The sequence below is a fragment of the Erpetoichthys calabaricus genome, chromosome 8 (assembly GCF_900747795.2).
Source record: "Erpetoichthys calabaricus chromosome 8, fErpCal1.3, whole genome shotgun sequence".
NCBI classification, from domain to species: Eukaryota; Metazoa; Chordata; class Cladistia; order Polypteriformes; family Polypteridae; genus Erpetoichthys; species Erpetoichthys calabaricus.
The window spans coordinates 99,377,834-99,392,174 of record NC_041401.2 but is presented as its reverse complement, the minus strand read 5'-3'; the positions used below and the strand labels follow the sequence as shown (position 1 = coordinate 99,392,174).

At 37.9% G+C, this 14,341-nt stretch overlaps 2 protein-coding genes across 2 annotated transcripts in view; both read right to left on the bottom strand.

Annotated features, from left to right (window-relative positions):
* The window catches only part of zgc:171740 (uncharacterized protein LOC795694 homolog), a 317,785-nt gene that overhangs the window by 177,832 nt on the left and 125,612 nt on the right, over positions 1-14,341 (bottom strand). The gene's annotated exons all lie outside the window — the stretch shown is intronic.
* nup88 (nucleoporin 88) overlaps positions 1-14,341 on the bottom strand; it is a 41,568-nt gene that overhangs the window by 11,135 nt on the left and 16,092 nt on the right. The window contains exons 7-12 of the mRNA XM_028807154.2: positions 8,728-8,881; positions 8,454-8,552; positions 6,335-6,425; positions 5,847-5,951; positions 1,060-1,212; positions 718-843 (exon numbers count right to left, since the gene is read on the bottom strand). Of these exons, the coding sequence (XP_028662987.1) occupies positions 718-843; positions 1,060-1,212; positions 5,847-5,951; positions 6,335-6,425; positions 8,454-8,552; positions 8,728-8,881 (728 nt within the window). The remainder of the gene's footprint in view (positions 1-717; positions 844-1,059; positions 1,213-5,846; positions 5,952-6,334; positions 6,426-8,453; positions 8,553-8,727; positions 8,882-14,341) is intronic.

The window sequence follows — 14,341 nt, the reverse complement described above, 5'->3', positions numbered from 1 at the left end:
CGGATGTTGTCGACCGTTATGACCGTTACGTGTAGAATTTCGAAATGAAACCTGCTTAACTTTTGTAAGTAAGCTGTAAGGAATGAGCCTGCCAAATTTCAGCCTTCTACCTACACGGGAAGTTGGAGAGTTAGTGATGAGTGAGTCAGTGAGGGCTTTGCCTTTTATTAGTATAGATGATAAATGGCTCAGTGGTAAATTTAATTAGCAGGTATGGTTGCAAAGATTCAGACCGGGGGTGGGGACACAACACAACTAGGGAGAAAATTACGTGTCTGACATTTAGTGCTCAACATCTGACATAAGAACAGACTGACAGCATAAATTTAACATTTTAAACAACTTACTTGAGAATTATGAAATGTTATTTCAGTCAAATAAACCACCTAGTTTGAAATGCCCCCTACTTTCATATCCCATGTGAGCTGAGCAATCAGAGGAGGAGGTAATATTCTACAACCATCTGCAACTCAGCCATAAAGACACCGGCTGAGACTTACTCAATTAGCTAGTAAATGGCTGAAAACTGACAAAGAATGTACTCTGTGCTCTTATGATAAAAAATACTAAGTGGACAAACAGGGATGTTAAAGATGTCCTGGGTGTACTTTAATACTTTTGCAAGTTCAGAAAGTTTCAAAAGAAAATGTTGAATCTGCTACCAGGGTGTTAAGGCCCAATTCCAAAATACATAGTGGTCAAAACAACATTTGTTACCTGCGTTGAATTTCTTCCCGTGCCAAGTCTTGTTTTAGTATGTACTCATCTCTGAAAACTTGAGTGGCTCTGCTTAGGAGCTGCAAGCACTCCGGTGATGAAGGGCTGCTCTCTTTGTCACCAGATCTGTCACAGGTTGTGATTTGGGGGGTGTTTGTTTGAAGGGGAGGAGAAAAAACAAAAACAAAAAACAGGTTTATATAACTAGTCTGCTTTAGTTGGCTGAACTTGCCACACCAAAAAGAGAGATAACCTCTGAGCAAGGAAATCAAGGATGGAGACTTGAAAGAATAAAAAGAAAGAAGTGAGGTTTTTTTGCAGTATAAAAGCAGTCCAGCCTACCTAAGTACCAAAGGATTTGCAGAATTACGCTGAAGAATGTTTTGAATATGCCGAACAAAGGACTCCTCTGCCAGTCGACGGAGAGGTGAGCTTCCAAGATCTTCTCCAAGGCGAGAACACAGCAACGGTGGAGATGCAGGTCGGGTGGCACTTCTAAAATTCAGACATATTCTTATATAAGTGGTAAATGGTCCCCCTCGCAAGGTATTTTCTAGATTCAAGTTTAAGCTGCCCAAGTTTTATTTTGCAGCACAAACATTACTACTGCCAACTGAAAATCGCAAGATGTAAATGTTCTAGTTAAAAAAAAAAACAATATAACCAAATATTCATTTTTAGGCAGTTTACAGGGCACTTATGTAAAAAGTGAAAGGTAATTTGAGGGAAACCTAACCCAAATATTAAAATTCCTCAAAAAGGCACCGATAAAGATGATCCATTTAATCTGTGAAAACACATTCTAGAGATCAGTGGGTGAAATGATGGGAAAGTGCAGAAAAGCCAGAAAAACTTAAGTGTCATAGAAATCTGGAATACGCTACTGAGTCGAGTCAGTGAAGAGGACACCTCCAGATGCTGGGATGATTTAGCCGTTAGTGGACCAAACAAGCTTGATGCAAAGAATGGTCCATTTATTATTAAATAATCAGATTCATAACACAACTAGGGGGCTCCGCCCCCTGCTCGCTTCGCTTGCCAACCCTGGTGTTGGGTAATTATAAATAGTGTGATGAATGTATGAGATATAGCATAGTGTGAAGGTGTAGATGACGCATATAGGAAGCCAAGAATAAATTGCAAGGCACAGTGTAAAGATTTATCAGAAAATTTCTTTGTACACATTAGTATTAAAGATGGTGTCTTGTTCTTGAATGAGTTTCTCTTGGCATGGATCATGTATAACCTTAACTTTAACGTCAGATGAACGTCGAACTCGTGAGAAGGCCACATAAAGTTGTCCATGTCCAAAAACGGGGTCAGAGAGGTAGATGCCAACCTTGTTCATGGTTTGGCCTTGTGATTTGTTGATGGTCATGGCAAATGCAGGTTTAATGGGGAACTGTCGCCGTTTAAGTGTAAAAGGTAATTCTAGGTCAGAACTTGTAAGGTCAATTGTAGGAATCAGAACAGTATTGTTAGCATGTGATCCTGTAAGAAGTTTTGCTTCAATAACATTGTGTGTCATGGTGTTGACGACTAAATGTGTACCATTGCATAAACCTTGTTTAGTGTTAAGGTTTCTTAATAGCATGATTATTGTTCCGATTGTAAGGTTAAGATTGTGTTGTGGTAATCCGGCCGGGTTAATAGTGTTCAAATATTGTAAGGGGAAATTAAGATGGTCATTGTCGTCATCAGAGTCAACTTTGTCAGAGCTTAGAAAGAACCGTGCCTCTACAGGAAGTAATGCACCGACTTGGTTATTTATGTGATCAACATTAATATTTTTTGGACATAATGTAGTCCGTTGTGTTAAAAGGGGTAATTGGTCTAATGAGATTGCTGTTCCAAATATCTCCGTAACTAAGTCGTCGCAGATATAGGCTTGAGGAATTGTAATAATATCTGGGTGAAGTCCATCTGTATTGGTGAGTGTACCATCTCCCAGTTGTAAAAACCAATTGTTATATTCTGGATCTGGACATCGCATGTTTTGTACCAACTGTATCTTTTGAAAGCAATGTCAATTGTCCACGTAACATTTTTTGTTCCGCGGTTTTAGAAGCGCATTGTAGGCGCCGACGTTTATTGTTTTTTTTGATGCGGGTTCGTGTTTGTGGTCCCGTTACTCGAGCCGTCTCGTTCTGTACCCGTGATCGCGAATTCATGACTTGTTTGATCTTTATCGTTAGGAATATGGATAAGTAATAAGGAGGATCGCACTCACTGTTAATATGTGGACTGTTCGTTTCTTCGTATTATCACCAATCAGGTCTCGCGCCTGTATATGTATCGTAGTCCGGTCTCTTGTTGTTTATGTATGACGTTGTCCGCATATTTTAAGGTGGACTGAACAATACCTGAGCACATGGCATGTGGAGCAATAGCTAAGCACTGTCTAAAATCTCCTCCTAATAAAAGTACCTTTCCTCCAAAGGGAATATTATTATTCATCAACGTTTGTAGAAGTTTATCAATGGTGTTGAGGAAGTGACTGGATGCCATTGTACATTCATCTATAATTAATAGTTTGGCAAGACGGATGTCACGTGCATTGTTACTGTTCATTTTCATAGTGGATACCGATGTTTCTGTGATTGGGACCGGTATTTTGAATAAGGAGTGACATGTGTTTTTGGAGCCGAGACATTTTTTCTTCCGCGGTTTCAGAAGCGCGTTGTAGGCGCCGACGTGTATTGTTTTTTTTTCATGCGGGTTCGTGTTTGTGGTCCTGTTACTCGAGCCGTATCGTTTTGCACCCGTGATCGTGAATTCATCACTTGTTTGTTCATTATCGTTAGTAATATGGAACGTTAATAAGGACGATCGCACTGACTGCTAAAATGGAGCCTTTTCTGATCGTGAATGCATGACTTGTTTGTTCTTTATTGTGAGTAAAATGGAGAAGTAATCGTGCTTTTTTTTTTTGAGGGGCGCGCTGCCTCATTTTTTATTTCTGTTAGTGGAGGGGGGCTTTGTGTGTCGTGGGTCTGAATCCTCTTTTTTGTGTGTGTCCTGTTTCGTGTGGTATGGGCTTCGTCTGGCGCTTTGTTGCATGGGTCTGTTGCTATGGGCGCGGAGCATCATTTCTCATTTTCTGGTGCTTGGAGGGTTTCTTCGTATTATTACCCATCAGGTGTCGCGCCTGTATATGTATTGTAGTCCGGTCTCTTGTTGTCTATGTATGACATCGTTTGTTGGCGTGCGTTTTCTTTGAGGGGTGCGTTGCCTCATTTTTTATTTCTGTTAGTGGAGGGGGGCTTTGTGTGTCGTGGGTGTGAATCCTCATTTTTGTGTGCGTACCGTTTCGTGTGCTATGTGGCGCTTGTGTCTGACTCCTTTGTTTTTGGTGTGCTAGGGGCGCGTTGCCTCATTTCTTATTTCTGTTAGTGGAGGGGTGCTTTGTGTGTCGTGGGTCTGAATGCTCCTTTGTTTTTGGTGTGCTAGGGGCGCGTTGCCTCATTTCTTGTTTCTGTTAGTGGAGGGGTGCTTTGTGTGTCGTGGGTCTGAATGCTCCTTTGTTTTTGGTGTGCTAGGGGCGCGTTGCCTCATTTCTTGTTTCTGTTAGTGGAGGGGTGCTTTGTGTGTCGTGGGTCTGAATCCTCTTTTTTGTGTGTGTCCTGTTTCGTGTGGTATGGCCTTCGTGTGGCGCTTTGTTGCATGGGTCTGTTGCTATGGGCGTGGCGCATCATTTCTCATTTTCCGGTGCTTGGAGGGTGTCTTTTGCGTCCACGGCCCATGTCCCTGCATCCATCCGGTTTACCATTCTCGTTTAGTAATATGGATATTCCAAATGATCACTGTCAGGAATGTCCAAATCTTGGCACATTTCATTGGTTTTACTCATTTTTTAAAATGTTAAAGAGTAGATGACTCAAAGCAAGCCCAATAAATTTAGGATACAAGGAATTAAAAAGTCACTGTGGTTGTACAAGATTATTTTAGTGAAATAAATGAGCTAAAGCTTTATATCATTTGGTGGACCTATATATGCTGTAGTTTTTTTTGCGCATTATAAATAAATAAAAACTTGCATGGATCGCCATGCCATATGAGCTGTTGCTCCATCCTTTTGAAACCAGGCATCCACCACCTCCATTTCTTCCAGTTGGGGCCCCAACAAGTTCTCTAGCATTTCAATGAAACTTTCTGAAGTGGCGGTGACCCTTGCTCCCCATCCTTAAAAAAGTAAGGCAAATTCTGCAACGGCGCACCAAACTGTAACACACTCCCTGTGCAGGGGTCTATAATAAAGTTCACAAGGGTTGATTTTAGCCCAATAGCGAAAGTTTTGCTTGTTTACGCAACCATTCAAATGGAAACGTGGCACATCTCTGCACATGACAATGGTATCTCGATGAACGGTTTGCAGAATGTTCGTGCACAACTCTCTACAGCTCTCCCAGTCTCTCTCAATGAGTTCCTGCACTTACCATCATTTTGTATGGATGAAAATAACGTCCTCATGCAAAATTCTCCTCAAAGATGTTATGGAAAAGCCTAAGGCAGAAGCAGGTTTGTGCACTGAACGTCTAGAACATTGCAAATTTGATGCCCTTACGGTTTTCAGGTGTTCATACAGTCTGAGGACAGCCTGGAGATTTTCTGTTAAATGTTGTACCCATCTGTCTGAATTTAGCCACCCACTGAAGAACTGTTTTCCGACTTCAGATGTCACCATCAGGAGGAATGCTGAAGTGCGTTCGGAAGGCGTGTTGCGTAGTGATGATAGATTTGTTGTTTCTGAAGAATGCTTCGACAGCAAAAGCATGGTGCGCACCAGACAAAGGCATGCTGCCAACTGAAAACTACAAGGAATCGCCTATCAAAGGACCCCCTCGGCTGCCACTACCACACGCAATGAACTTGAGAAATGTGGTACTTCATTTTGGCTCACCCTGTACTTATTTATTCAACAGATCGTCCAAAGCCTCCAATCCACTAGGGTGCAAATGCCCAACCTCTCTACAAAAGTTGTACAGTTGTGTAAATCAGGCTCAACGGAGCCACAAATAGAAATGCAGGACTGAAGTGAATATTACAAACCATATGATTAACGTGAAACATTCAGATTACTCTGTCAAAACTAATCTGCACAAAAGTTCACAGCTTCTTAAACTACTTACAGCAGCGGGCGGATAATGCACTCATAGCTGCTAGTGATGCACAGCATAGTTGCTCCAAGGGAAAGATCGGACACAATCCAAAAACCTCGCACTGCAACTGGGGTGCTAAAGAGCAAGGAAAGAAGTACAAAAGTAAATATTATTGAGGACAAACATTGTAAGTGAAACAGCAGTGTCCTTTGATTAATTAGCAAATGTGTTTGCTTTTTTATTCTTAATACAAAATCTCTCATTTAGAGAGATTAAATAACCTCATCTGTTCTGAACATACATAAAAACTATTAAAAAAATTCCTTTATAAGTTATAAGCAAACATGCTGCTATGAATGCAAAAAAATCTTTTCCTTTAATGTCTATGAGATATACTTTCAAATTCATCCTAAATAAAATTACTCATCCTAAGTAATCTCTTGTACTGTCTTACTAGAAATGAGTAATGACATTAAAAGTATGCCTGTCCATCTAATTTGAGTAGTCAGTCCATCTACCTGCAGGCCAGAGGTCTTGTGCACAAAATGTGCTCCACAATGCAAGGTTGTTGTGTTGATAGCTCCTGTAGGCCATCCTTATCTTCTTCATCTAATAACAGAGGAAAAAAGTGTCAAACATATCAGGAAATTCAAACTCTGATATTAATCAAAAACAAATTACAATTCCTTGTTTATCTGACACATCCATGGATCTGCATGAAACTCAAACATTGTGTGATGGTTCAGTGGATGTGAACGCGTGTAAAATAAATCTTCACTAACCATAACAACTGAGTACTCATTTTATACAATAAGAGTGGAATAAAAAACACAATGTCAACAACAGATGTTAATACACGCTTTTGTCCAGATTACTGCAATGCACTCTGATCAGAAGTGCCTACAAAGATGCAACTCCGCTGCAATTAGCCCAAAACGCAGCATCAAAAACCTAATCTAAAAAAAGAAAACAAGCATGTCACCTCCTGTGTTATCATCATTAAACTGGCTGCCTGTGCCGTTAAGTATTGATTTAAAAATACATTTATTGTATGCATTGTGTTCAGACCAAAGTATGTGTGTGAAAATTATTTTATATATATATATATATATATATATATATATATATATATATATATATATATATATATATATATATATATATATATATATATATAAATAATACACACACACACACATGCATGCATGCATGCATACACAACAGCCTCAAGAGTGCAAAATGTGACCTGAACAATATTAAGAGAATGGGCAAGATCAGGATGGCCAACTCTGATCCTGGAGAGCCCACAGTGCTAACAGGTTTTCATTCTAACCATCTTCTTAATTATTGACCAGTTTTTGCTACCAAAGAACTTTTAAGACTCAAACTCTTTAAATCAGGGATGAGCAAAATCAATTCTGGAGGGCTGCTGTGGCTTCAGGGTTTTGTTCCACCCCAATTGCTTCATGACAAGTCTTTTATTCCTGATGAGCGACATTTTTCTGCTTCACTTTAGTTGTCTTGCTTGTTAAGATTTTGAACCCTTAATTGCTTATTTTTAGTCATAAATAGCTGAATTCATTGTTTTAACTGCTCCTTGTTAGCAATAAGATGAAAACGACAAAGGAACTTGCAGTTCTACATCCAGCTTGTCTCCATTTCCACTTATGTGTATTTATCATTCACTATTTGGTTTAATTAAGTACTCAGAAGAAAACTGAAGAGAAAGTGAAGAACTGAAAATTACTCCTTCGTTGTTGGCTTCAAATCACTTGGATGATGCATATATCATTAGAAAGGGGAAAAAAAAACAAAAGTATAATATCTATAATCTAAGAATGAACTGACATGGTGGAGTTAAACCACTAACAAATCATGAAATTAAATAAGATCTGTTACTGGTGAGGACTGGCTTCCAATTAAGAAACTGGGTTGAAACAAAAACCTGCAGCTCTCCAGGGTCGGAGTGGGCCACCCCTGGGCTAGGTCATGTGGCTTAAGTCTCCATCTTCCTTCTTTAGATCTTTTCATCAAGATCATGAACCATCAAGAGGTTTACTTCCTCCACATTTTTACCAATCTAGAGTTTTTATGCTGCTCCTATTGATCTAGCCTTAAGCTTAATAAATTTTGGTTTCTAAAATTAGTGTAGTATTTTACTACTTCCAACTTAGTGATAATCTCAGTTCCTCTTTGTATTTAGTAGTGTATGTCTTAATTTGAGGAGTACAAGTATTTCTAATGCCGTGCTAGCTTGCAAAGAATGAAAAATAAATGGATACAAATAATTTGAGTTTTAATTTATATATATATATATATATATATATATATATATATATATACATATATAAGGTTGCAAACATGCACCGCTCAGTTACTGAGCAATCAGTCCATTTATATTAAGAGGTGTAAAAACATCCAATCCAGCAATGGTAACTTACTTTCCATTTTTACGGTATTGATACTTCAGTTCTAACACTTAAGTTAACATCATGCTCATATAACTATCAAATTTTAAAATAAATGATGGTGAAGCTGCTTAAATCTATGTACATGAAATGTATTATAACTTATAATTTACACAACAAAATCTCTGATCAGAAACAGCAAAAAGGGACTGTAACAGATCAAACCAACCTGACTGAAGGAATCTGTGTAGCTTGTTTACCCAGGTCAACCCCACACTATGAACACCAGCCTCATGGGTGCAGTGATACCTCATTTGGCACAGAGGGTCTATGAATATAAAACAGAAAATAAAAATCACAAAAACGTACATTTTTGTAAGCCAGAACTGACTGTGGTGGCAACATTAACTGCTACGTTGCACTTACCATTGTAAAAAAATTGCAGAAAATTTAATACCTGTCTAACTATTTTATTGTAAACTGGCTTTTGAATGTTCACCCACCTCGGTGCAGTCTGATCAGACAGGTGAAGTCAGAATCCGAAGGCTCATCTTCATCCTGACCAGTGGCTAACTTCAAGGTCAACTCAAGCTCAACACACTCAAAGACATAGAGTGATGGCGTGACTTCAGCTCCTGCTGCCCACTGATTTCCTGACTAAAAAGGAACACAGGAAGCATTACAAACTTCATGCGACCTTTCCAGAATTATTGAGATAATTTCTTTTGAATCTATTACAAAACATTTAGAAAGGGCAGTCTAGCAGAAGACTATTTAGATATACAAATAGTGGTGTATATTTTGTTAAAAATAAAGATTGAAAATAAGACTTTTTTAAATAGCTAACTGGTTAGCACTAATGTCTCACATCGCAAAGGACCAAAATTTAGTTCAAACTGTCTGTGTGGACGTGGAGTTTGCATGTTCTCCCCGTGTCTGCGTGGGTTTCCTCCCACAGTCCAAAGACGTGCAGGTTAGGTGGATTGGCGATTCTAAATTGGCCCTAGTGTGTGCTTGGTGTGTGGGTGTGTTTGTGTGTGTCCTGCGGTGGGTTGGCACCCTGCCCGGGATTGGTTCCTGCGTTGTGCCCTGTGTTGGCTGGGATTGGCTCCAGCAGACCCCCGTGATCCTGTGTTCGGACTCAGCGGGTTGGAAAATGGACGGATGTCTGTGTGGATTTGGAGAAATGTTATGTCCACATGGGTGGATCAAATTTGTTTGTATACAAATGTTATGGGAAAGCCAGAAATTAATGTAAAAGAATCTGTGATATTAATTCATGAATAAAGTGTTGGAATTAAACCTATGAAACCACTTAAAGGTCACCTTACAAAAGTTATGAAAGGGCTCTTTCATTTCGTTTGACTAATCGTGCTTGTGGCTGGACCCATTCCAGCATTTACTACACTTTAATACTACTTAACAAAGATAGGAAAAGAGATTTCTTGAATACAGCTAATCAACAATGACTCAGAAATATTGTAATCTGTAAAAAACAAGCTCCAAAGCTTGACAGACAAAATGTACAACTTTATTTAAGGAAATAGTTAAAAGGTAAAATGTGTAAGCCACAGTGAATACTACTTTGCTCTCCTTATTATATGATCATGATTTCAGATCTTATCTTCGCCGTCTGTCTGCCCGCCCACTGGACTTGCACATTCTCCAAAGCTTTGTAGAGCAAATGAATTGTAATTACAAACTATCACCAGTTATTAACTGCATACCTGTATATACGGAGACAAACTTTTCTCTACTGTTACAGTATGATTCAAGTTACTGTGTTTATTATATACCGAATCATACATGTACATGATATTAAAAAGGTACTGTAAAGTCAATGACATTCAGATTCCCAATCTTAAAAAAATATATATACACACATACAAAAAACATACACATGTACAATCTATACATACATTAAAAGATATTTTTACATTTAGCATTTCTTGCATTTAACCTGGTGTTGTTTTAAATGCTGAATTGCTCCAGACATTTTCACAAGCAACCATCAGAGGGTAGCACTGTTTGCAAATGAACTAACTGTATAGCCTTCATGAGTAGCCTTAGTTTCTTCCTGCTTTTACCTCTTTGATGCGTGTGTGTTCTTTTAATTCTACAAGCAATTCAGGAATGTAATAAGACAAAAGTAACAAAGGAGGATGATAAAGAAGAGGAAAAACAAGCATCTTTCTAAAATAATGAGTTCTTTAGAAACTTGTTAGATGGACAACTTGAAAAACTAAGTAAAAATAAGTAGGAAAAAATTAACTTTTTTTAAACTCTTAAAGCATTTATTTTGAAGCAACAACACTTGTGTGTGTTATGGGTAAAATTTTATTTTAATATTAGTAATTTACTAAAAAAAATAAAGACCAATACACATTTTCTTTGTAATCAGTCGGATATTTAAGAAAGTACCCCAAGCTGTTAGTGGATTAGGAGAGATTGTGACACCCAGGCTGTCTGAAAAGCATTTAAAGATTTTGGTCCAAAATTATGTTGTTTTGGGTGTGCGCCAAATTATGTGACCCAGTAAGGCTGGAGCTCGATTGCAATGTTCACAAGTTGGATCTTGCCCTGGAAACATTTTGGACAATTTTAAACGAGAGATGTGCTCAATATATAATTTTTAGTTGAATAATTGTATGCTTTGCGCATACGGAACTTGAGTGAATTCTGTGCATTGCTACTTTCCACTCATTTTCTGAGATACTGAGTGAGAGATCCTTTTCCCCACTGTTCTCTTGGATCTTTGAAAGGGAGGGACTGTAAAATAGTTTTATATACTACAGAAATGCTGTCTGAGTCCTCAAGACTGAGCAATATTTTTTTCTGGCATAGAGGTAGGTGGGAGATGAGGAAAATTCGGCAGGTTCTGTTTAACACACTTTCACTACCGTCAAATCAAAAACTTTAATTGTTCGTAGGATCCAAAGACGTTTCTATGTACAGATCTCCAAATGATTTAATCCCAAATGTTTTCTGGACATTAAAAACTGCATACGTTTGAGGGAGTAGGAAAAGGTGGTTCTTATGCAGAGGTGCCACAGATAAAAGCTTCTCTATCTCAAAATACTTCCTACATTGTGTTTCACTCAATCAGAATATGAAACCAATCGGGTTGCTAGTATATTGGCAATGACTTGTATTTATTGGGGTACAAAGCAAAGAATATAAAGAAGAACTGCAGGATTTTATTTCTATTGTGGACCAAGCCTGTGTATGTTTGTCTATTTCTGTCCATGTCCATATTTTTATAGCTTGTATATTTGCCACCCAGTAATAAAACTGAAAGTTAGGTAGAGCCATGCCACCATCCACCTTAGGTCTTTGTAGGATTGCTCTTTCGATACGTGGATGTTTTGAATTCCAAATAAATGAGGTTATGGTTGAATCTAGTTTCTTAAAAAAATTATTTATTGATGCATATTGGAATGTTTTGTAATAAAAAGTGAGAAGCTTCGGAAGGATATTCATCTTAACAATGCTAATTCTTCCAACTAAAGTGAGATGAAGTGTTGACCATCTATTCAAGTCTTGCTTAATTTTTCCCATACATACAGCAAAATTTTGTTGATAAAGAGCTTTATGTTTACTTGTAACATTTACCCCTAGGTATTTATACTGACCTGTGACAATAAAAGGGAAGGTGTCCAATCTAATATTGTTTGCTTGAGAATTCACTGGGAAGAGCACACATTTATTCAAATTGATTCTGAGACCGGAAATCTTTTGAAATTCTGTTAGTGCTGTTAGGACTGCAGGCACAGTATTTTGTGGTTCTCATATATACAGCATCATATCATTTGCATATGGAGAAACTTTGTTTCAGTCCATCTCTGATAATCCCCTTTATCTCATAAGCATTTCTACAATGAATTGCCAGTGGCTCAATGGCAATTGCAAAAAGCAGTGGTGACAAGGGGCATCCTTATCTGGTACCACGTTCTATTTTAAAGTAGTCTGAATTAATGTTTTTAATACAAACTGAAGCTTCTGGACTGGTATACAGTAGTTTGATCCATGTACAAATGTTCGGGGCAAACCCAAATTTCTCCAATGTAGTGAATAGGTAGTTCCATTCAATCATATCAAATGCTATTTCTGCATCCAATGATAACGACAACTCTGGGTTGTTTGACTTTGGTAAATATGTTACATTAAACAGGCATTGAAGATTGGAAGCTAAGTGTCTGCATTTAATAAATCCAGTATGATCTTGTGATATTACCGAAGGGAGCACTTTCTCCATCCTTCTAGCTAGGACTTTGGAGAGTATCTTAACATTATTATTTAGAAGTGAAATTGGTCTGTATGATGCACATTGTAATAAGTCCTTATTTTGTTTAGGAAAGATGGTAATTAATGCTTGGCAAAAAGTTTGAGGTAGAATTTTATTGTCTCTAGCTTCAGTAAATGTTGCTAATAAAAGGGGAGCTAGTGGAGTTGAGAATTTCTTATAAAATTCAACAGGGTAGCCATCAGGGCCTGCTGCTTTCCAACTCTGAAGTGACTTTATAGCATCTAGTAATTCTGATTCTGATGTAGAGGTTTATCCAATTCCTCTACACGAATAATATCTATTTGTGGTATCTAATGTATGTATGTGCATATAGTAAGTCTCTAAATGTGTGCATTATATTTTTATGGTCAATAATTTTGTCTCCTTTTGTGTTAGTGATTGCCAGGATTGCACTGTGAACTTCTTGCTTGTGGATTTGTTGAGCTAAGATCTTATTAGCTTTCTCTCCATGTTCATGTTCATAGTAATGATGTCTCGATTTAAAAAATGAGTTGTTCGGTTTCTTTAGTTGTTAAGAGGTTGAGTTCTGAATGCAGAGCCCATCTGTTCCTATGAAGTGCCTTACTTGGACACCTGGCATGTTCTTGATCTATTTTAGCAATTTCGCAGATTACCTCTGTTACCTTCTTGGTTTCGAATTTAGTTCTGTGGGAAAGATATGAGATAACCGGTCCTCTTAAGACAACCTTTAGGGTTTCCCCAGAGTATTCATACAGAAACCACTGAGGATGTATTTGTCTCTAAAAAAATATTGATTTGTTTGGATATAAATTCTGTAAAGTTCTCATCTGCTAACAAAAGTGGATTAAGACGCCATCTGCAAGATGAGTATGCGGAGCATAATGAGTTTAGCTCCAAAATCAAAGGGGCATGGTCGGAAAAAACAATAGCGTCGTACTTACAAAATTTAATCGTAGACAAGAAATTGTTACCTACAAAGAAATAATCAATTCTTGATTAGCAATGATGCACTGGTAAGTAGAAGGAATATGCTCTTGAGTTTGGGTTTAGAAATCTCCAGGAGTCTGATAAGTTGTGGTCAGTTACAAACTATGTAATTGTCTTTGCAGTGTTAGATTTCATCGCCCATGTGGCAGGAGACCTATCTAGGTCTGGATTTAAAACACAATTAAAGTCCCCAGCCATTATAATTTTAATGAGTGCACACATTGGGAATGGATGCAAATACATTTTGCATGAATTCCCTATCATCAACATTGGGTGCATAAATATTTATCAAAATCATTTTACAGTTAAATTATATACATAAGTGCTGGGCAGTGACTACATTTTTTTAATTGTGATTAATCGCATGATCTACATCTCCAGATCACTTGCATCAAAATCGGAGTCTTACAAATCAGAGTCAGATGCAGTGATAATACGAAAAAAAGCCATCCACTGATTATTTTGCTTTGAGCATTCACTTTGGTATCTCTCCACATGTCGAGGTCAAAACAACAAAGCTAACTTTCCATCTAGCAAAAGCATATTGAAAAGCACTGTAACAAGAAGATCACTGATCTCTATCGATCACTAGCACTAGCGAGACTGTGGCTTTCAAAATAATAAGAACTTCATTAACGTGCAATAACATTGTCGACGTCAATTAATGCACTAACTTGCTCAGCCCTTTTTAATATATATATATATAAATAAAAAATGGGGGATCATGCTGGAGTCGATTATTTGCCGAGGTCTGGGGCATCTCCTTTCTAAGCGTTGTTTGAGAAATGTCTTGGGGTAGCCATTTGATGTGAACAGAAGGAAGAGATAGCGTCTTTCATTGTTCATTTTATCCTCATAACATT